Source organism: Maniola jurtina, chromosome 21 (assembly GCF_905333055.1).
Source record: "Maniola jurtina chromosome 21, ilManJurt1.1, whole genome shotgun sequence".
NCBI lineage: Eukaryota > Metazoa > Arthropoda > Insecta > Lepidoptera > Nymphalidae > Maniola > Maniola jurtina.
In genome coordinates, this window is record NC_060049.1 from 118,717 (window position 1) to 140,759 (window position 22,043).

Below are 22,043 nucleotides of genomic sequence, written 5' to 3' on the forward strand. Positions count from 1 at the left end.
TATTATCTATCTCCATTCTAAATTTCAGCCAAATCTGTCCAGTAGTTTTTGCGTGAAGGAGTAACAAACATACACATACACACACACACACACATACAAACTTTCGCCTTTATAATATTAGTGTGATGACTATTTGTATTATCGGCCTCCTATTCGGGGACCCGGGCATGTACTTTTTGGAGTTGTAGCTGTTTGCGTTCATTAAATATGCGTTAAAAAAATATGCTTGCTTTAACGGTAAAAAAAGAAAGCACCGTGAGGTAATCTGCATGCCCGAGTTCTACGTTCTTAAACGTGTGCAGTGTAAGGTTTGCCAATTCGCACCAGCGTTGTGGACTATTGCTTAAACCCTTCTCATTTTACGACAATAGAGACGCATACTCAGTAGTGGGTCGGTGATGTAAGATCTCGTGCATACTCTCAATAGAATGAGATGATATTTTGGAACTATAATAAATAATTTATTGTCTGTATATGTATTTGATAAGCTTGTGGTTGGGGCGCTGGACTGATTAAGATATAACTTTAGCAGCTCAGTCTAAAATTTTAAACAGACAAATCTAGTTAAGGACAAAAAAAGGAAAAATGATACACCAGAGTCCAATAAATGGTATTTATTTTCTAATGTAATGTAATAATTATTATTAAGAGATTATCTAAAATATCAAATGGACTTAAGCTAGTGTAGCAACGTACCGGCCATCGTCACGAGTCATACTCCTCACGTTCTACGAACACCGCCTCGCCACTAGTACTCCGAACATTGCCTATTACCCACCCATGATACATGAACAATAATAATAATTTAAACATTTATGTAGGTGTCCAAAAAAAGGTGTACTAGTGGCAAAGACTAAACTGTACATGCTTCCATTTGCTACAATATGCAACATTTAAAGGGTGAGCAACACTTTATAAGTAGAAACTTGTAATTTTTCATAACAATCATTTAATCTTCCAAACAAGTAATTTAGAGTTAGGGAGCCTCAAAACATTAGTATCACGCCGTGTTGTCACACCGAACACTTCAACCCTAAGGGTACCTGCCAAATGAAGCGCAGAGCGGACATGTTTCGTCGACCAATCAGATTTTTGCTCATTTTTTAATAATAAATAATATGAGTAGCTTCAGTGGACAAGCACCCTAAGGCTACCAAGGCATGCGCAGGATGTGTGCGAAACCACAAATAGAACCACTCCATTCATAATATCGCTTACCACAAAACAGAGATAAGATGATTTGAGCAGCCTGTGAATAAACAAAACAGTGTAATTACTCTCATCGAAATACTTCTTTCTTTAATGGACGTTTCTCACACATCTGGACCTGTTTCCAAGCCAAACTAACTACATACTTAAAACTGAACTTAAATTGAGTCCAAAGTTCATGATTTCAATCAAAATAGTAGTTTTAGCAGCTTTCATCCAGTCTTTTGCACCTACTGTAAAGTTTAATTTGGTGCAATTACACCGTTTTGTTCGTCAGCTCCTCAATATCTCGCGTCCCCCTGGTGGACGGAACTGAGTGTGAAACCGACATAAGAGTTAAATTAAGTGTTAGATTTTAGAGTAATGAGTTTCTTTTAAGTAATTTTGGTCAATTTATACACTAGCAACATTAAAGTTACCGTCCCTACACGTAACTGTGCTGACGTAGAAGGGCAAAAAATACCGCCATTTGGTTAAAATTGTATTACTTTGGTGCCTCTGTCACACAGTCCTATGCAGGGACGGAAACCTTACACATAATTTATAAACAAATCTACCCAAACATTTTCTGTCTAAAGCCGATCGCACACGAGACGAGCCGCAAGCGCTACATTTTTCAAAACGGGCAATGCATACCGCCTGAGTACATCTGCATCCACATTTCGTTCCTTGTTAACTAACACCATGTAAATCCAAATAAACTTTACAAAAGATCGAAAAAACTGACTGTTTTCAAGTTTAGATTGTTTGACGGATACCTGCTGATACTTTTTATTCCTTAGAGTTTCTATTGAATATTTTTTGTTACTGATTGGCAGAAACAACGCGTCTTTCGATTTTCTAGCAAATTGCATCAAAATTTCAAACCCGCCAAAAATAACTTACGTGGTGTTAGAACTTAAACGACGATTTCACTTCTCCACGAAGTTTGAGTAAATATAATATAAATATGTAAATAAAGTTCGCCGCGTGCGGCGCGTCGCTGTAGTGTGCGATCAGCATAAATAAATGACACCAGCAGGTAACTCAGTCTCGATGGCGCAACGAAGTATACTTTATACACAAATGTATCACCATAAACAACACTAACAATAATTTATTGTGATGTGCAGATTTGCTTGTCGAGGAGCCTGTGAGGGCCAGACCTTCGTCGTTTTAGAAAAGCTGAAGATCAGCGACTATGAAGTTTGGATCATGGTGGATTTGGCAGATTACAGGTAACAAAGGATACATCTTTGTTTCGACCAAAATCTTTCGTCAAAATATAATAATTATGTAGGTAGCATATTTTTCATAATTTTCCGAACAGTATTGGAATATGCATTGCCAGACACTTAGTATCGTGGCAACCCCTTGCCAGACATCTTATAACTTTAACAATTTATTAAAGAGTAAGGGTGTCTGGCAGGGGGTCTACCAAAGGTATGTCTAAATTAACGTAGGTCTGGTCATAATGGGCTCTTAGGCTGAGATCTATAGAGCATACTTTGGCATTGCTCAAACTTAAGCTTCAGTTAAAACGAGACAGATTTATGTCAGCGATATGGCTCTGTCTCGTTTTAAGTCTTAAATGAGAGCAAAGTCAAAGCTCACTCTATACATCTCAGGCTTCATCCATTGGTTTCTTGTAAGCTTTAATTTGTTATTTCATACTTTTTAAGTAATTTAAGGTCAAAAACATATCTAAAATACGCCTGAATCCTAAATGTTTGTCTGATTCATCTCGTCTATTACACATGTAGGTACTTAAAAATAAACTTAACATAAACGCGTATGATTTGTGCATCTTTTATTATAATTCTACTTCTATATAGATATAGCGATAGTTATATAAAATAAAGTCAAATATTATGTAATCAAGATGAAAAATAAATCAATGTGCAACTTCTTTATCACAGTAGGAAAAAAATAGATTTCGCTCGACATTATGCAACCAAATATCTGGGTCCAGCGCTCGCAACTACACATATGATACATATATTTTAAAATGAACTTTTTGCTATTGAAAATAGCGATATAGATTTGGATACAGAAACATTGTTCACCAGAGCTGAGAGAGTGCACTGCACCGTGTTGACACTTACTTCTGTCACTTGTAGCAATCACTACCCATAGTATAAATACAAAAGTGTGCTTGTTTGTTGGTTTGTCCTTCAATCACGCGGCAACAAAGCAACGGATAAACACAGTCTTTCGCATGGATATAGTTAGAGAACCTGGTGAGTGACCTTCCTGTATGAAAAGTAGCCTACTTTTTATACAGGAAAATAAGTTTCCACGGGATTTTTAAAACCTAAATCCAAGTGGACGAAGTCGCGGGCATCAGATAGTGGAACAATATAATTCAACGAAAACATCCCACGTGCCAATATTAACAAAATGCTACGCTACAATAGAATGGGACTCTATTTAAACAATATATTAATATGCTGATCGTACATTACAGCACTCACATACAACGTATTCTTCGATACGGAAAATACGAATGACTTGACATTCGCATCTTTGTTTTATGACGTCATTTACAGTCAGTAGCGAAAACCGCTCAGCGCGTGCTGTAGTGTACGATGCGCTTTATAGTACATATAACAATCACAACATCCAGTAGCATAAGCTACACCACCTTCTAAAGGTCATCGCTGACTGACAACGCACTCCTCCAGTACTTAGAATTCCCTTTCCCTTTTCCACAACAGATTTTTTAAGCTAGGCTTAAGGATAGGCATGCGCTTGACTGCAATCACACCATAAGTGACGATGCAGTCAAGAGTCGAGCCTGCCTAGATTCTCCGAACAGACAGGACTTTCAAAAGAAGAGAGATCACTCTTTTTTTTTAGTCCCCGATATTGTAAGCTGGCGGGGAAAACAGAAGAGCGTATTAGAAACGAGAGTTGATAGTATGGAAATGTCATTTTATACAAAATTCGGAAAAAAAGGTGTCTGCAAAGCTCATACTCATCAGTAAGTAAAAAGCGAAAGAAAAAGAAAAGTGAAATGGAACTATTTTGTCGGGTAGAATGTTTTTTAATCACCCAAGTTTCTAATGTGAAGCTCGCGTATTTGGCTTTTAAAGCTCCGTGAGCTTGGTGCGTCGTAAGTCAGCGACGACCTTTATTCTCAAAGTCATAACATATAACTTAAAGGAACCTTTATCCTACCACATAACATATAGGAGATTTAAAAACATGTTCTAGTTTATCCACTATATTTAGTGTCCGTTGTCACTATCCAGTGTGAACACCACATTGTATGCCCCTATTCAAATGTTTTTCTGCTACTTTCATACAAGCAAACAGATTTAATCGTCTACTACGGACAAGGACAGCGCTATGCGTGAATCTAGCGGGACAAGGACAAGTTTTACACAATAATACACGAGCGGGGGAGTGAGTGTCGTTACACTGAACAGATCGTCCGTGTAATTAAGAACCGGTCGATTGCGAGTTGGACTCAAACACGAAGGGTTCCGTACCAGTACAAGAAATGTATCACAGTTATCAGATGTTTTCCTTTACTCGTGCTATACGACATAGCCTGCCTGCCAGATGTTACGACTAGTTCAACGGGAAGTATCAAATACCAAAAGCCTATAGGTTTTGATTCCCTTAACCAGTCTTGACAGATGGATAGATAGACAAACAGACAATGATCTTATAAGGGTTCCTGTATCTCTGGAGATATGGAACCCCTAAAACTGACAGATCTCGATTAGAATGTGGGAGTGAGAGTGGTTTGTGTAGCGCGGCTAGTGGGCGTGGGGCCACGCGTGGGGCGCGGGTCAGTCGCGGCGGGCGCGCTTGGCGGGCGGCTCGCCCTCGCCGCGCCACGCCGCGTACTCGGGCAGCAGCTTGGCGAGCTGCGCGTCGAAGAACTCCTCCAGCTTGCGCGCGTCCTGGTGGATCTGCGACTCCGCCTGCAAACACGACCACACAATTTTTTTTAAATTGCACGATAGGCTTTACGACAATGATGAGGTCTAGGGTAGGGCGCGCTTGCCTCGATGCTCATACCTACCTATTATTAAAAGTGGAGGAGAAAACTAATTTTATTTTATTTCATTTTATTTTATTTTATTCGACTAACCTACAACTTTTATACATAAAATATTTACAAAAATACAATTGTTTATAACTAAAAAGATACATAGTATAAACGTTAATAAAAGTCTAGTACAGAAGATTTAGGTACAATGATATTTTAAAAGGTTACTAATGCACGAAGGACGTTCAATATCCTAGTGGTTCAAATTAGAAACGAGGAGGCAAAGCGCTTCGTACGTGCCGGTGGAATTGCGACTACATACGGGTGCAGACGTTGACGATGCCTTGCTCCTTGACGGAGGGATCAGGCTTGGCATCACACTTGCGAGCCTGACTGTAGCTAAACGTAAAAAAAAGTGTAGTTACCGGGTTGTATCGGTAGGCGTTGCGGAAGAGCAGGCGCACGTCGGCCACGAACTGCGCCACGTGCGTGTAGCGGCCCTCCGCGCGCGGCTGCAGCTTCAGCCGGATCATGTCCAGGCACATCGGCCGCGAGATCTGACACCACACCAAACTGACTGACAAAGTGTAGTTACCGGGTTGTATCGGTAGGCGTTGCGGAAGAGCAGGCGCACGTCGGCCACGAACTGCGCCACGTGCGTGTAGCGGCCCTCCGCGCGCGGCTGCAGCTTCAGCCGGATCATGTCCAGGCACATCGGCCGCGAGATCTGACACCACACCAAACTGACTGACAAAGTGTAGTTACCGGGTTGTATCGGTAGGCGTTGCGGAAGAGCAGGCGCACGTCGGCCACGAACTGCGCCACGTGCGTGTAGCGGCCCTCCGCGCGCGGCTGCAGCTTCAGCCGGATCATGTCCAGGCACATCGGCCGCGAGATCTGACACCACACCAAACTGACTGACAAAGTGTAGTTACCGGGTTGTATCGGTAGGCGTTGCGGAAGAGCAGGCGCACGTCGGCCACGAACTGCGCCACGTGCGTGTAGCGGCCCTCCGCGCGCGGCTGCAGCTTCAGCCGGATCATGTCCAGGCACATCGGCCGCGAGATCTGACACCACACCAAACTGACTGACAAAGTGTAGTTACCGGGTTGTATCGGTAGGCGTTGCGGAAGAGCAGGCGCACGTCGGCCACGAACTGCGCCACGTGCGTGTAGCGGCCCTCCGCGCGCGGCTGCAGCTTCAGCCGGATCATGTCCAGGCACATCGGCCGCGAGATCTGACACCACACCAAACTGACTGACAAAGTGTAGTTACCGGGTTGTATCGGTAGGCGTTGCGGAAGAGCAGGCGCACGTCGGCCACGAACTGCGCCACGTGCGTGTAGCGGCCCTCCGCGCGCGGCTGCAGCTTCAGCCGGATCATGTCCAGGCACATCGGCCGCGAGATCTGACACCACACCAAACTGACTGACAAAGTGTAGTTACCGGGTTGTATCGGTAGGCGTTGCGGAAGAGCAGGCGCACGTCGGCCACGAACTGCGCCACGTGCGTGTAGCGGCCCTCCGCGCGCGGCTGCAGCTTCAGCCGGATCATGTCCAGGCACATCGGCCGCGAGATCTGACACCACACCAAACTGACTGACAAAGTGTAGTTACCGGGTTGTATCGGTAGGCGTTGCGGAAGAGCAGGCGCACGTCGGCCACGAACTGCGCCACGTGCGTGTAGCGGCCCTCCGCGCGCGGCTGCAGCTTCAGCCGGATCATGTCCAGGCACATCGGCCGCGAGATCTGACACCACACCAAACTGACTGACAAAGTGTAGTTACCGGGTTGTATCGGTAGGCGTTGCGGAAGAGCAGGCGCACGTCGGCCACGAACTGCGCCACGTGCGTGTAGCGGCCCTCCGCGCGCGGCTGCAGCTTCAGCCGGATCATGTCCAGGCACATCGGCCGCGAGATCTGACACCACACCAAACTGACTGACAAAGTGTAGTTACCGGGTTGTATCGGTAGGCGTTGCGGAAGAGCAGGCGCACGTCGGCCACGAACTGCGCCACGTGCGTGTAGCGGCCCTCCGCGCGCGGCTGCAGCTTCAGCCGGATCATGTCCAGGCACATCGGCCGCGAGATCTGACACCACACCAAACTGACTGACAAAGTGTAGTTACCGGGTTGTATCGGTAGGCGTTGCGGAAGAGCAGGCGCACGTCGGCCACGAACTGCGCCACGTGCGTGTAGCGGCCCTCCGCGCGCGGCTGCAGCTTCAGCCGGATCATGTCCAGGCACATCGGCCGCGAGATCTGACACCACACCAAACTGACTGACAAAGTGTAGTTACCGGGTTGTATCGGTAGGCGTTGCGGAAGAGCAGGCGCACGTCGGCCACGAACTGCGCCACGTGCGTGTAGCGGCCCTCCGCGCGCGGCTGCAGCTTCAGCCGGATCATGTCCAGGCACATCGGCCGCGAGATCTGAGGGACCACGACACTGTTAAACGCTGTGAAACGTGTGTTATTTTTCCATCTATCAGTCAGTAATTCATCATCGCCAACACGCGAATTCGACGGCTACCACGTAATTTTCTAGCTAAACTAGATGGCACTAGTTGAACTAGAACCTGAATTTATTATACGTTCTTATTGTTGCATAGATTACTATGTTCGTGTCATGACATGCATATACCGGTTACACAAAATATGCTACTCAAAATCTGATACATAAGTCTTGTCTGTCTTTGAATCTGCTTGGATCTACTTTCTGAGTCGGTCAGTAGAATGTGTCCGTCATCGACGACCGACGCCTTGGCTTAATCTGCTGAAGTGTGCAAGGCCAAGACTGACTTAGTCCAACTTGGTGTTTGATGGTCCGACTCGTAGTAAAGATGACAGTTACTGTAGGTATACAGGTGTAGTCGGTCTCAGTCGCGCACTCGCGAGACGACGGCGCGCGGTCACCTTGGAGTGGTAGTGGCGGTTGTGCTGCGGCACGGGCTCGCGGAAGGGCAGCGACAGCTCGTACTGGCAGTACAGCTCCAGCGTGAGGCGCTCCACCACGCGCCGCGTCCTGCCCTCCACCTCCCCCGCCGCGCTCTCGTCCTCCGGCTCCTCCGCGAAGTTGACGCACAGCAGGCACTGCCACGACTCCGTCTCCCTGCGACCAAACAACCAATAATGTCCAACCACGAATAAAATTATGGATTAGCGCTTGGGTGTAATCAAACTTGCTGACAACATACGATGATGCAGCCTAAGATGACGATTAGATGGTCGGTTCGGGGCCGCTAGAAGGGGATTGGAGGAGACAGTTGGTAGGTTCGTTAGGTTTGTCTAGTCGCGTCGGACAGACACTAGACACACACCTAGATGAATGCGTGTAATACGTGAGAATTACAATCATCGTAATTGAGTTATGTCGTTTGATAACACGAGACGATACCCTCTGCGGGGTACTGTACGAGTCTCGACCGAATTAGCAATTACCGAGTAACAACCTCGTTTAGTTCAAAAGGCTGGCTGCTCATCCTTTGAAAATCATTTGTTCAACAGCTTCGCCTCGGACTTCCAATATTACCGGGCTGGGCTGGAGTGTAACGTAGTATGTTTGTCGTGTTGATGACTCACTCGGGCAGCTTCTCGATGGTGGGGATGTGGCAGTACTGGTGGAACACCTTGGGGCACTTGTCGCAGCACATCAGCTCGCCGCCGTCCATGCACACGGCGCACCAGTCCTCGTTGGGGTCCCCGCTCGCCGCGCCGCCCGCCTTGCCTGCGCACACCGTCACCTCGTCATAACCAACCCATCGCCGGCCCACTACTGACAATTACAACAGTGTGGCAGTGAGCTCCCACCTCCCAAATAGAAAAGCAACGTCCTGACCACTATCACCACTTCGCTGGCCTGATTTTTGTTTTAAATATAATTACAATTTAATAGGTGAGTGGGTCCCATGTACATGGTAAAGAAATGAAATTTCAAATTAAAATTGAAATTCGCCAACTTCAATGTGATAACAGACGTGATATTCGCTGTCGGCAGCCCGGTACTGTTTACTTTAATATAATTAAAGGCCGACTGCTGTTTACAACATCGTAAAGAGCCAGACATAGCAATAGTAGGGAGTCCTATTGCCTAGGAGCAGTGTCTCACCGGGCCTCGGGTCGGCGTCCGTGGAGGAGTGCACGATGGCCGGCGAGGGCGCGTCCTGCGCCGGCGCCTGCTGCTCGGCCACCACCTGCACGCCGTTGGAGTCCAGCTTGGCGATCGTGGCCATCAGGTCCTGCACCGACTCCGCGCACACCTTGTCCAGCTCCGACGCCGTGCCGCCGCCCAGCCCCTGCGGCGCAACCATCACACGTGATCGTCAATACGCCTTCAATCATTTTGTTTGGCGTAAATGTCGGAAGAAGAGTTACTACATACTTGATAATAGATGTCGCTATTAGATCCATCACGCAAACACGACAGAGTCTTGATTCATAGCCACATGAATGAAATATATTTAGTTGCTAAATATCGGTGGTTAACACAGTTTTTGTTTAACTGTACTGATTCTAAATAAATTTCGTTTTTCCATTACGACTTTATGAGGTACAGAAACCTAAGGGGGGTCAACTCACGTTGAGGCTGGGGCTGGGTGTTTTGGGGTTGGTGGAGGTGACGGCGGAGGACGCGCGCGCTCGTCCCAGCGTGATCTTATAGTCCACGCCCACGCCCAGCGCTGCACTGCCCATGGCCTCCGCACCTGACAAATTGATTGAACACTTTGATGCTGAAAATTACACTGTAAAAATTCATTTCCCTACTTTACTGTGAGTCTGTAATGTCATGTTCGTTACCGTTGGAGAGCGCGTGCTGCGGAATGTGCCACTTGGCGGCGGCGACCTGCTGCGGCGGCGGCTGGTGCGGCTGGTGCTGGTGCGGCGCGTGCGGCTGGTGCAGCGCGTGCGGCGCGTGCGCGAGGTGCGCGTGGTGCAGCGGCGCGTGGTGCGGCGGCGCGGGGGACGGGGTGCGCGGGCCGCCGCTGCGCCGCCCGCTCGCGGCCGCGGCGTTCGCGTTGTTGACGTACGCGTTGCTCGCGTAGGCGCCCATCACTGCAGAGGGCACAAGTAATAACACATTACTATCCAGGCCGGAAATAAAGCTGTTTATTTAAACTCAGGCTTGATCAAAAAAATTAACTACGCAAAAATTGTTTTCACAAGAAGTTTTAATGGTTACTGAGACAGTTTTCCCGTATTTTCTATTGTTTGATATTGGACGTTTCTTTGTCTTCCCTTGATTTTCTTGTATTTTGATGTAGATTGAAGGTTCACAACAAACTTGAATTTCTTCACTACTTTGGGTTTTGTATTTAAAACACTGAGGTAGATAGCATTAATGATCCAAGGATGAATTTACAAGAAAATAATAAAAAATGATGACGCGACGTATCGCTGTGTTTGATCTTGTGTTCAGTTCAATATGGCTGCTCCCTTCGTGTACGTTCGGGCGCTGTCGTATCTCTTCGTTGGTTCGCGCGCCAACATCTATATTTTTGAATTTTCTCATATTTCCCAGTTAAAAACACACTATATTTACAAGCTCTATGATACATCGGTCGGGCAGCTGACACCCGCTCTCGTACACGCGTAGCTGGTCGTACATTACGCGCACTCACTCTGCTGGTAGGCCTGCTGCATGGCGGGCAGCGCGGCGTGCGGCGCGGCGGCGCGGCGCGCTCCGCTCGCGTTGAGCAGACCGCGCAGGTTCATCTCGTTCATGCCTGTAATAATATACTATGCATATTGCCCTCATTCATGACTATCAATAACATCTGAAATAGTATTTTATTATTTAGATCTATTATTGTAGGTTTTTCTCAATGGTTCTGGTCCTCGGAACCGGATCGTACCGTGCAGATGATGCGGGTGGGTGGTGGAGGTGACGTGCGGGTGCCGCAGCGGCGTGTGTGCGCGCGCGCGCGGCAGCGCGTAGCCCGCGCCCACCGAGCCGCCCGCGCCCGACACCGCCGCCACGTACGACTGCGGACATACAGACACCGATACAAACACACAGACATACAGACAGATATGGAGACGCGACTACGCATTTACGCTTTTGTAACTAATCCAAACTTGGATGTTCTACAAATAAATGTAACGATATTTCTTGGCCTAACGACACAAAATGAGTACAGGATATGAATCACAGCTACAGTCGATGTTAAATTCAAAGTAACTAACACGATGTAACAAAGGCGCGCGAACTTCTGCTCTCGACTTTGACTTCTAGAAAGAAACAGAATTTTAAATCATAATAATCTGTCGTATTAACTAGTTGAAACAGTTTGATAAATATGACGGCTCCGAAACAGTTGGTTCGTGTGGCGGCCATTATATTCCCGCACGGCTAGCCATTATTGCTCAAGGGTGGTAAAAGTCTACTTTATAGTTTTAATAGTTTTGAAGTAAGAGTCACTTTATTAGTAAATGATTGCACAAATGCATTTCGAATTCCGTTAGTTTTACTATTTGGTACAATATTCAGGTCATTTTCCCGAAAACAACAATGCTACAACCACGTCACAAAATACACACTAAATATAAGCAAATAATAGCTCTAAATTAAAAATTAAATTTTATGTACCTGGTATCGTGCCAAAGTCTAAGACATGAAAAGTAATAAAGTGAATTAGATATAGTGCATACATTCTATGATGATATGATCTCAGGCGGCATTTTGCTATCCGTGTCAACTGTCATGTCTACAACAAACACGGTTCACGTTTGTATTAAGCAGTAAACTCGTAGTTCGCCGACAGCGACATGGAGAGATAAGATGGCGCGTGAGATCTCAGAATGTATCTGTGATACACATGTGCCTATACATAATATATACTTAAATACATTTTGTTGATTTTAAAGAGAATTTAAGAGACAGGTGCACATTACATATTAGATCATAATATTATAAGGTTGGGTGTTGTAGCTATATACACCAGCAAGTTTAGGGCAATCGTATGTGCTATTGTGCAAAGACGTTTGCGTTTCGCGTGTTGCTAACAGCTTTATTTTCTAGTCTGAAGCTTAGTGGTGGTATGCCATTACGCCACTTTACAATATGAACTTCTGTTCACCAAATGCCGCACGGGAGGGCTGACGGTCGACGTACGAGTTCAGTCACCATTAGTCCGGCAGCGCTTTACAAACCGTTTTAGCTAAACGTGTATAGCAGCTTAATTGACGTTTCAAATACTGTCTTACAGTTAGCTATGAAAACACTTGAAAGCTTTAAAATGAAATCGTAGGCCGCGCGCCATCTACATTTGAAGCTCAAGCTAGGTTTCATTGCGAACATTTACAAGAAAGCAAGTTAATAAAAACGTATAGAAACATAAGTTTAACTAATAACTAAATTAATGTTTCAGACAGTTTTTATATAGTTTATATAAAATAAAAAAAACACATTACACACTTGTTTGAATTTATAAGTTCAATATTCACCTGATGCATGGCAACCTGCTGCAGCGCCACCACGGCGGAGTGCGGCGGCGCGGCGGCGTGGTAGGGGCCCAGCGCGTTGGCGGGCGCGCCGCCCGCTGCGGCGTTGGCGGCGGCGGCGGCGTTGGCGGCGGCCGCGTTGGCCGCGGCGTTTGGCCCCGGACTGCCGGCCGCGCCGCCGTCCACCTTGCCGTCCACCACGATTGCTCCGATGTTGGACAGCACTGCAACGAGCCACACACATTATTAGTACGGAATCTGTTAACCAAGTTTAACACGTTTTGAAGTAAAACTTCGTGTATACTTGAGAATGTCAGCATGGCTGTGTCACAATATGAACTCACCGCGCACGAGGTCAGGCAACTTGTCGAGCGCGAGCGAAATACGCACAGGGATTTCCGGGTTGGGGATGTCCGCCCGTCGACTCTTGATGCGCTGCAGGTGAGCCGATACTGTGCGCTTGCTGTGCAGGATGGCCGTGTCACTGCCCTGGGAAAACACATCTTTATAACAAAAAGTTAATCACTAAAATGTGGTCCTTCGAATCGGATCAGATATTTTGAAACAATTCGGCTAGGTTTATGAGTCAGTTTGGAACAGCTGAAGTTTCAGACGATCTCGCCACGCCGCGAGCGATTGGAGCGCGTCCTTCTCCTCGCTCACCTGCACCACTTGCCACGCGTGCTGATCACGAACTCTAACGGCAGGAGGAATGGTGGTCACCTGTTCCAGCGCCGTGTTGACGAAGTCCACGCAGTGGTCGGTGATGGCCGCGAGCTGCTCGAGCGCGTCCTTCTTCTCGCTCAGCGTGCGCTGCTTGGCGTCGCACACCTCGTTGAGCCGCAGCACCAGCTGCTTGCCGCGAGTGTTGATCGCGTTCGTCAATCTGCAACCGGTACACGTGCAGCTTAACTGAAGCTCTTGCAGATTATAGAATACAATGGTGGAAACCCACCTATTGGCTACTTTGTGAAGATGTTACACATCTATTTTTCCGACTACCCTCCATTAAACTTCGGGTCGTAACTCCTAAATCCTGATACTGGACATTACTGTACTAAGCTATGGGGATTGAGGACTTGCTAATTATTATCAATGCTTTTTTGTTACCATTCCACTGAAAATCTACTGAGCCGATTTTAATGCAGTTTTTCACATTAAGTATTTATTCTTCTTCTTTTACCCTTCTGATAAGATTCTTACCGGAAGGGACTCAGAAGGGAACTGTAGCAATCGTGCTGTTAATTTTTCACCATAATCCTATTTTCTTGAAAATGAATCTTTTAAATGTTTTGATAACTAAATTAGAAAAGATCGTTGTGTGGGTCGGCGGCACTCACTTGACGACGGTCTGCGTGATCTCGTGCACGAGCGCCTTCTTCTTCTCCGCGATGAGGTGCTGGCGGTCGCGGATCACCTTCATGGCGGAGCCCAGCAGCACGCGCTTGTAGCTCACCTCCGACAGCAGCGCCGCCACGCTGCCGCGCGCCTGCGCACACGCACACACGTCATGTACTCACTTGACGACGGTCTGCGTGATCTCGTGCACGAGCGCCTTCTTCTTCTCCGCGATGAGGTGCTGGCGGTCGCGGATCACCTTCATGGCGGAGCCCAGCAGCACGCGCTTGTAGCTCACCTCCGACAGCAGCGCCGCCACGCTGCCGCGCGCCTGCGCACACGCACACACGTCATGTACTCACTTGACGACGGTCTGCGTGATCTCGTGCACGAGCGCCTTCTTCTTCTCCGCGATGAGGTGCTGGCGGTCGCGGATCACCTTCATGGCGGAGCCCAGCAGCACGCGCTTGTAGCTCACCTCCGACAGCAGCGCCGCCACGCTGCCGCGCGCCTGCGCACACGCACACACGTCATGTACTCACTTGACGACGGTCTGCGTGATCTCGTGCACGAGCGCCTTCTTCTTCTCCGCGATGAGGTGCTGGCGGTCGCGGATCACCTTCATGGCGGAGCCCAGCAGCACGCGCTTGTAGCTCACCTCCGACAGCAGCGCCGCCACGCTGCCGCGCGCCTGCGCACACGCACACACGTCATGTACTCACTTGACGACGGTCTGCGTGATCTCGTGCACGAGCGCCTTCTTCTTCTCCGCGATGAGGTGCTGGCGGTCGCGGATCACCTTCATGGCGGAGCCCAGCAGCACGCGCTTGTAGCTCACCTCCGACAGCAGCGCCGCCACGCTGCCGCGCGCCTGCATATACGTAGCTAATTGAATGCCGACAAAAAAATCAAGCGCCGGGACACGCTCCACAGAAGCGATGCATTTTTCGGTGGAAATCATTTAGATCGGACTGGACCAGACCGATCGTTTCGTCCGATCCGATCTAGTCGTGTCCGATTCGTCTGGTGTGCTCCAGTCCAGCCGTAAGACAGACAGTTCGTCAATATGAAAAAGTCAAGTAAGATAAAAAGTTGCTATCTTGTGTGTTTTGGGGAAGTTAACGCGTCCGTTAACGTCACTTTTTATTTTATTCCCTGACAGCGGATGATAAGCTGCTAAAAAAAGCTTTGCTTCAAAATGTGTGGCGACACCAATACAAGCACTAGATGGCGATACACGAACCACATAAGGAACTACAGATATTGCGAGGTGCAACGAAGCGTAACTAGATGTCGCCACCCGATCCTAGATCACGCCAACAGAGTTTTCAATACACAGTGTCCTATACATGTACCAAGATACAACAAACAAAGAGGGCCATCGCCCTGACCAGTTACCCTGGGACCCGTAAGGGTCCGCGTGGAGGACTACACAAACGAAGCAGCCGAGAGCAAAATATTACCTCCTTGCCAATGAGTATATACACAGTTGATTTTTTGGGTTTTGGTACACAACCATTTATTTTTGGTTTCCCTGAGTAGATATATTAAGTATATACCTGTGCAGCCATCTCGGTGCTGAACTGGTACTTGTGGTCGCGGTGGTGCTGCAGCTGGCAGTCGCGGCACGTCAGCCGGTCGCACGTCTCGCAGAACAGCGCCAGCCTCTCCTGAACAAACAAACAACCATCCTTACTACAACACTTTGGACTTTCGCTATCTTGACTCTGTGAAATGAGGGTACCTGCGGATGGTCCCTGCAGAACATATCGTTGGAGCAGCGCGCGCCGCCCTGCGCCGCCTGCAGCTCCGACATCGCGTCGTCTTTGGACTTTATAGTGTGGTCTTTCGTTATCTTGAGCCTGCAACAAGCAACCATCATCATAAAATGAACCTATCGCCACCCCAATATCGCTATGAAGTCCCATATCCATGAAGCTTGGTATTTTAAAAATAAACCATCATGTTCTCAAGTCATGACTGGCCCATACAGAGGACAGGTCTCCTCTCAGAATGAAAATGGCTTAGGCCATAGTAGGTACACCTCTCTGGCCAAGTGTAGATTGGCAGAATTCACACGCCGCCGAGAGAACGATATGGTGAACCCCGAGGCATGCAGGTTTCCTCACAATGTTTTCTTTTATTATTAGTTAATTCAATCATTCCTTTTTTTTAATTATCTAAATGATTGCCTAGAGTGAAGGTGCGCGCGCGAGTATGGGTGTGCGTACCTCTGGTGCGCGTGTACGCAGTTGTCACAGATGAACTCTGCGCAGTCGACGCAGTAGCTGGTGGCGGGCTCCGTGTCCTCGCAGCTGTTGCACTGCTGCTCGCCCGCCGCGCCTGCCGGAGGTGAGTATGGGTGTGCGTACCTCTGGTGCGCGTGTACGCAGTTGTCACAGATGAACTCTGCGCAGTCGACGCAGTAGCTGGTGGCGGGCTCCGTGTCCTCGCAGCTGTTGCACTGCTGCTCGCCCGCCGCGCCTGCCGGAGGTGAGTATGGGTGTGCGTACCTCTGGTGCGCGTGTACGCAGTTGTCACAGATGAACTCTGCGCAGTCGACGCAGTAGCTGGTGGCGGGCTCCGTGTCCTCGCAGCTGTTGCACTGCTGCTCGCCCGCCGCGCCTGCCGGAGGTGAGTATGGGTGTGCGTACCTCTGGTGCGCGTGTACGCAGTTGTCACAGATGAACTCTGCGCAGTCGACGCAGTAGCTGGTGGCGGGCTCCGTGTCCTCGCAGCTGTTGCACTGCTGCTCGCCCGCCGCGCCTGCCGGAGGTGAGTATGGGTGTGCGTACCTCTGGTGCGCGTGTACGCAGTTGTCACAGATGAACTCTGCGCAGTCGACGCAGTAGCTGGTGGCGGGCTCCGTGTCCTCGCAGCTGTTGCACTGCTGCTCGCCCGCCGCGCCTGCCGGAGGTGAGTATGGGTGTGCGTACCTCTGGTGCGCGTGTACGCAGTTGTCACAGATGAACTCTGCGCAGTCGACGCAGTAGCTGGTGGCGGGCTCCGTGTCCTCGCAGCTGTTGCACTGCTGCTCGCCCGCCGCGCCTGCCGGAGGTGAGTATGGGTGTGCGTACCTCTGGTGCGCGTGTACGCAGTTGTCACAGATGAACTCTGCGCAGTCGACGCAGTAGCTGGTGGCGGGCTCCGTGTCCTCGCAGCTGTTGCACTGCTGCTCGCCCGCCGCGCCTGCCGGAGGTGAGTATGGGTGTGCGTACCTCTGGTGCGCGTGTACGCAGTTGTCACAGATGAACTCTGCGCAGTCGACGCAGTAGCTGGTGGCGGGCTCCGTGTCCTCGCAGCTGTTGCACTGCTGCTCGCCCGCCGCGCCTGCCGGAGGTGAGTATGGGTGTGCGTACCTCTGGTGCGCGTGTACGCAGTTGTCACAGATGAACTCTGCGCAGTCGACGCAGTAGCTGGTGGCGGGCTCCGTGTCCTCGCAGCTGTTGCACTGCTGCTCGCCCGCCGCGCCTGCCGGAGGTGAGTATGGGTGTGCGTACCTCTGGTGCGCGTGTACGCAGTTGTCACAGATGAACTCTGCGCAGTCGACGCAGTAGCTGGTGGCGGGCTCCGTGTCCTCGCAGCTGTTGCACTGCTGCTCGCCCGCCGCGCCTGCCGGAGGTGAGTATGGGTGTGCGTACCTCTGGTGCGCGTGTACGCAGTTGTCACAGATGAACTCTGCGCAGTCGACGCAGTAGCTGGTGGCGGGCTCCGTGTCCTCGCAGCTGTTGCACTGCTGCTCGCCCGCCGCGCCTGCCGGAGGTGAGCATGGGTGTGCGTACCTCTGGTGCGCGTGTACGCAGTTGTCACAGATGAACTCTGCGCAGTCGACGCAGTAGCTGGTGGCGGGCTCCGTGTCCTCGCAGCTGTTGCACTGCTGCTCGCCCGCCGCGCCTGCCGGAGGTGAGTATGGGTGTGCGTACCTCTGGTGCGCGTGTACGCAGTTGTCACAGATGAACTCTGCGCAGTCGACGCAGTAGCTGGTGGCGGGCTCCGTGTCCTCGCAGCTGTTGCACTGCTGCTCGCCCGCCGCGCCTGCCGGAGGTGAGTATGGGTGTGCGTACCTCTGGTGCGCGTGTACGCAGTTGTCACAGATGAACTCTGCGCAGTCGACGCAGTAGCTGGTGGCGGGCTCCGTGTCCTCGCAGCTGTTGCACTGCTGCTCGCCCGCCGCGCCTGCCGAGGTGAGTATGGGTGTGCGTACCTCTGGTGCGCGTGTACGCAGTTGTCACAGATGAACTCTGCGCAGTCGACGCAGTAGCTGGTGGCGGGCTCCGTGTCCTCGCAGCTGTTGCACTGCTGCTCGCCCGCCGCGCCTGCCGGACGTTGTCCAACATATTCATATAAACAAAACAAATCACTGACAACAATAAAGTTTTTTCACAATACCGTGACACCAAAATAATGGAAGCAACTACATGTGGTATTGGGTTTTGGCTTGTAGGAGCAAGCCAAAATACAGTATGGATACTGTTGTTTGGTTTTATTATAAGACTTGGAAAAGGTAGATTTAAATATAATTTCAAAGAACACTTTTTGAATGTCATAGTTCATATTACCATTACTGCCAGCCTGCTCCATGGCCATCTTCTCGAGCACGAAGCGCTGGTCGATCATGTTGCTGGGCTGGCACTGCAGGCGGCACGCTGCGCACGTTATCGTCACGCAATTCGCACCTGCCCGACAAGTGGAACTCTATACAACCCTGTACTCAGGAACCTTATGATCTTTTCCCTGTTTCACCGTTCTACCACAGAATAGCAAAAAAGCGTGAGCATTGGCACTCTTAAAAGGTTGACATTAAAGTCTATCTCGCAATAAAAAAAATACTTGAGAGTATCCAAATAATAGGGGTTAAAGTATGAAATAATATTATTGTCTTTGGCATTTTGCCTTGCAACTGTCATAAATGACCACTGAATAAAGTTCTTAGGTATCTCAAGAGACTTGTGCAGTGTTAAGCCTTAAGAAAGGCCAAATTTTGCACTAATAAATTCTACATACTAACTAGGTGTTGAGGTTTACTTTTATGAGAGACTTCAGTGAGGTCCCATATGACGTCCCTTAGAAAGAGAGGAGTATGAGTTTAATGAAACTGCCATACCCCTCCTGAGTTAGTTTGCTTCAATCTAAGACTGCATCGTCACTTATCACCAGGTCAGGTTACAGTCAAGGTTTAACTTGTAATTGAATTAAAACTACTAATTAATAGTTATTTAACCTGAATGCCACAAGTTTTATGTTGAATCAAATTGAAATGCATTTTCCGGTTGGAAGGCATGCGGATAACTTCCCACATCAACAATACGGATTACTCAATACTAATATTACAAATGCGAAAGATGTTGTCTCTGATTGCTTAACTGATTTTGGAAAAATTTGGCACAGGGATAAGTGGCATTTTGGGGATGGACAAAGGGTACTTTTAATATCCGTTAATCCATGCGGAGTAATTTATGGGCATCTACTTCTTCTTCTGTCCTGGGTCTCTTGAAACACTGAAGTGCCTCCCCGCCAGAGCACTCCGAGGCCTGCTGCTAATGTTCATAGCTTATCACTTATTCTACATCAGCTGAATTGGCACGCATCATCTAGTCAACAATACCTAGGAAGTCTCGACTGGGCGCGAGCTTCTCCTCGATCTTGAGCTTGATGCAGGGCTCGCAGGCGGAGTGCAGGCACTCCATGAGCTTGGGCGTGCCGTCGGCCTGCGCCAGCGCGCCCGCGCAGAACACGCAGCGCAGCGCCAGCAGCGAGGCGCGCGTGGGCGACGCCAGCGAGTCGGCGCCCTCCTCCGTCTTGCCGACCGGCGCCGTGGGCGTGGCCGACCCGCTCGGGCCCGCGCCGTCGCTGGTGCCGCTCACCTGTACACAAAGGCCGCAAGTCGTTTAGCACCTTAGTGATCATATTCGCGTGGTAGAGTTAGTACAGTCAAAGGCTGTAAGTCATTTATTTAGCACCTTTTTTTTTATATAAATAACAAAGATAAGTCATCTATGTGACTTGAGTAAACAAAAAGTAAATTGTAAACTATCTATGTAAAGGATTGTTTAAATGATAAGAAAGCTTGGGAATGAGTTGCCAAACAGCTTTATTAGTTCTAATAAGTATAAGTGGTGATAATAAAAAAGAATACCTGGCTGCAGGCTGAGCTTGTTATGGTCTCTTCTCAGACCTGGGCGCCTTTGGAACCCTCATAACTTTAGTTTTAAGTTTATGTAATTAATTATCACCACACAGTGCACACAATCATAATGCTCCCCTATAGAAAAGGATAGCACTAGCTTTAGTTATAATTTAGTTTAGTTTGTGTACTACAGAGTTAGCCACATTTGTCTACTTTAATCTATTTAGGCATAAGCATTAAAAGGATTTCATTTGTCTGATTATGATTTATAGATAAAACTGGTCGGAGTGGGAGTCGCACAGGAAGGGTTGCCTCTAATGCCACGCCTCTATGTAGGGCTCTGCAAGTTAATAACTGCAGTCTGCACCATCTATGTATATGTAATTTAGTGAATTAAATTTTTCATGAACACATTTTAATTTTTTTTGTGTGATGTAACCACAAATTCACGGTTTTCGGATATTTCCCTTTATTTGTCCCATAAGACCTATCTACCTACCAAATTTCATGATTCTAGGTCATAGCAAAGTACCCTATAGGTTTTCTTGACAGACACGACGGACGGACAGATGGACGGATGAAAGGACAGATGGACAGCCAGACAGTCCTGGCAGGTGTACAATAAAAATACCTGTGAAGACTTTGTGGCAAGAATGTATCAGTCATCACTGAAGGTAGTAGTTTCAATTTTAGCCATACAACTCTTTTGCATAGTAAAATAATGAATAAAATTGTGTACTGAGATATAATAACTTGTATGCTATTCTGAGAACTTTGTAATTTGAACTAAAAATGGAATTATGAATCTTTGAGTGCCATTATTTTCATATGGTGATTCAAATCTTGAAGAAACCAACATTCAGAGTAAACACAATAGGTACAATAGAAATGTAAGAAACTGTAATGTGAAACAAATAAGAGCAAGGGAGTTGACTCAGCTGCACCTGGTTTTGTTTACAAACAATCATTTGTTACATACTTTCAACTTTATTGTACTTAATATATCCATTCAAGCATGAGGAGCTCTATTTCGAATAATACACTACTTTTAGTGAATAGTAAAAAAATGTTATACTTAATTTTACCACAGTAAAATGTGTAAACTCTCACGGGTGCCTTGAAATCACTAATACTTTCACAACTTTCATAGTGTCCACACAATAGCGCAGTAAAGCTGGCTTTATTGATAACAATACATATGTATCAATTATTGATACTATTAAATTATTAATTCTGCACTAAAAATAAAACATATACTTGTTGTGTACATAATTTCTAATGAGTTTCTAACTTTTTTTTTGCTTTTGTTTTTAAACAAAAGATGGGCATACGTTGTTTCGCGAGGCGGAGCCATCGGTGAGCTCGTCGGGCGCCTCCTCCTTGATGGTGACTCCGAGCAGCGGCCCGAGGTCCATCAGGGCTCGATCAATGTCCTCTCCGCACCCGCCTCCGACAGGAAACCCTGCGTTCTCCATCGCAATGTCAAACACTACACTTTCCAAATTATTTCACTCGCTTGAGTCTCATTTTCACCGAGGAAAAGTTAGTCCAGAACTTTCACTCGCAGGCCTCGACGCTCGCGCACGTCAACATCACTAATTGAGCACTTACGGAGTGAGAGATGAGGCTATTCGAAAGCGATTTCTAGTACCTTTGCTCACACTCGACGCGCAACCGAATCGATTCACTAGCGGAAAATATAATTGCATTGAATCCTCCGCACCACGAATATACAAGAAATTCCATTGGTTTTATATATTAGAGTCAATTTCACAAGTATTTATCGTAACGTGCGTCCTTTTTACATTTTCCTTAGCGACGAACTATAGAGAAGATAGAGTTTTATGTCATTTAAAGATTTATCATTATTTTTTATTAGTCTAGTCTAGTTCATTGGTCTAGTCTGACAGAGAATGATAAACAATAATCCCTTTCAGACGGTGGAACATATTG

At 48.0% G+C, this 22,043-nt stretch overlaps 1 protein-coding gene across 2 annotated transcripts; it reads right to left on the minus strand.

Moving 5' to 3' along the window:
* Positions 1–599: 599 nt before the first annotated feature.
* On the minus strand, positions 600–21,912 carry LOC123876454 (E3 ubiquitin-protein ligase TRIM33). Of its 2 annotated transcripts, XM_045922719.1 has the most exons (20): positions 21,422–21,912; positions 19,569–19,827; positions 18,523–18,639; positions 18,168–18,279; positions 15,708–15,825; positions 15,523–15,633; positions 14,686–14,834; positions 13,349–13,511; positions 12,970–13,114; positions 12,629–12,849; positions 11,772–11,789; positions 11,038–11,167; positions 10,804–10,908; positions 9,983–10,237; positions 9,764–9,888; positions 9,294–9,480; positions 8,768–8,912; positions 8,102–8,297; positions 7,487–7,618; positions 600–5,123 (listed from the first exon to the last, which is right to left on the minus strand). In XM_045922719.1, exons 1-20 carry the CDS (start codon positions 21,563–21,565, stop codon positions 4,989–4,991), a joined length of 2,967 nt encoding a protein of 988 aa, XP_045778675.1. In that variant the 5' UTR covers positions 21,566–21,912; the 3' UTR covers positions 600–4,988. The 2 variants fall into 2 exon arrangements, with proteins under 2 accessions (XP_045778675.1, XP_045778676.1); XM_045922720.1 differs by lacking the exon at positions 11,772–11,789.
* Between the last annotated feature and the right edge of the window lie 131 nt (positions 21,913–22,043).

What these genes read in the sequence shown, in the direction of transcription:
- LOC123876454 (XM_045922719.1), bottom strand. Translation starts at nt 21,565, where the DNA reads ATGGAGAACGCAGGGTTTCCTGTCGGAGGCGGGTGCGGAGAGGACATT. An exon ending in TCTGCAGGGACCATCCGCAG is followed by an intron (nt 15,634 to 15,707) that starts GTACCCTCATTT and finishes TTGTTTGTTCAG; the next exon opens with GAGAGGCTGGCGCTGTTCTG. An exon ending in TCAACACGGCGCTGGAACAG is followed by an intron (nt 13,115 to 13,348) that starts GTGACCACCATT and finishes GTGTTTTCCCAG; the next exon opens with GGCAGTGACACGGCCATCCT.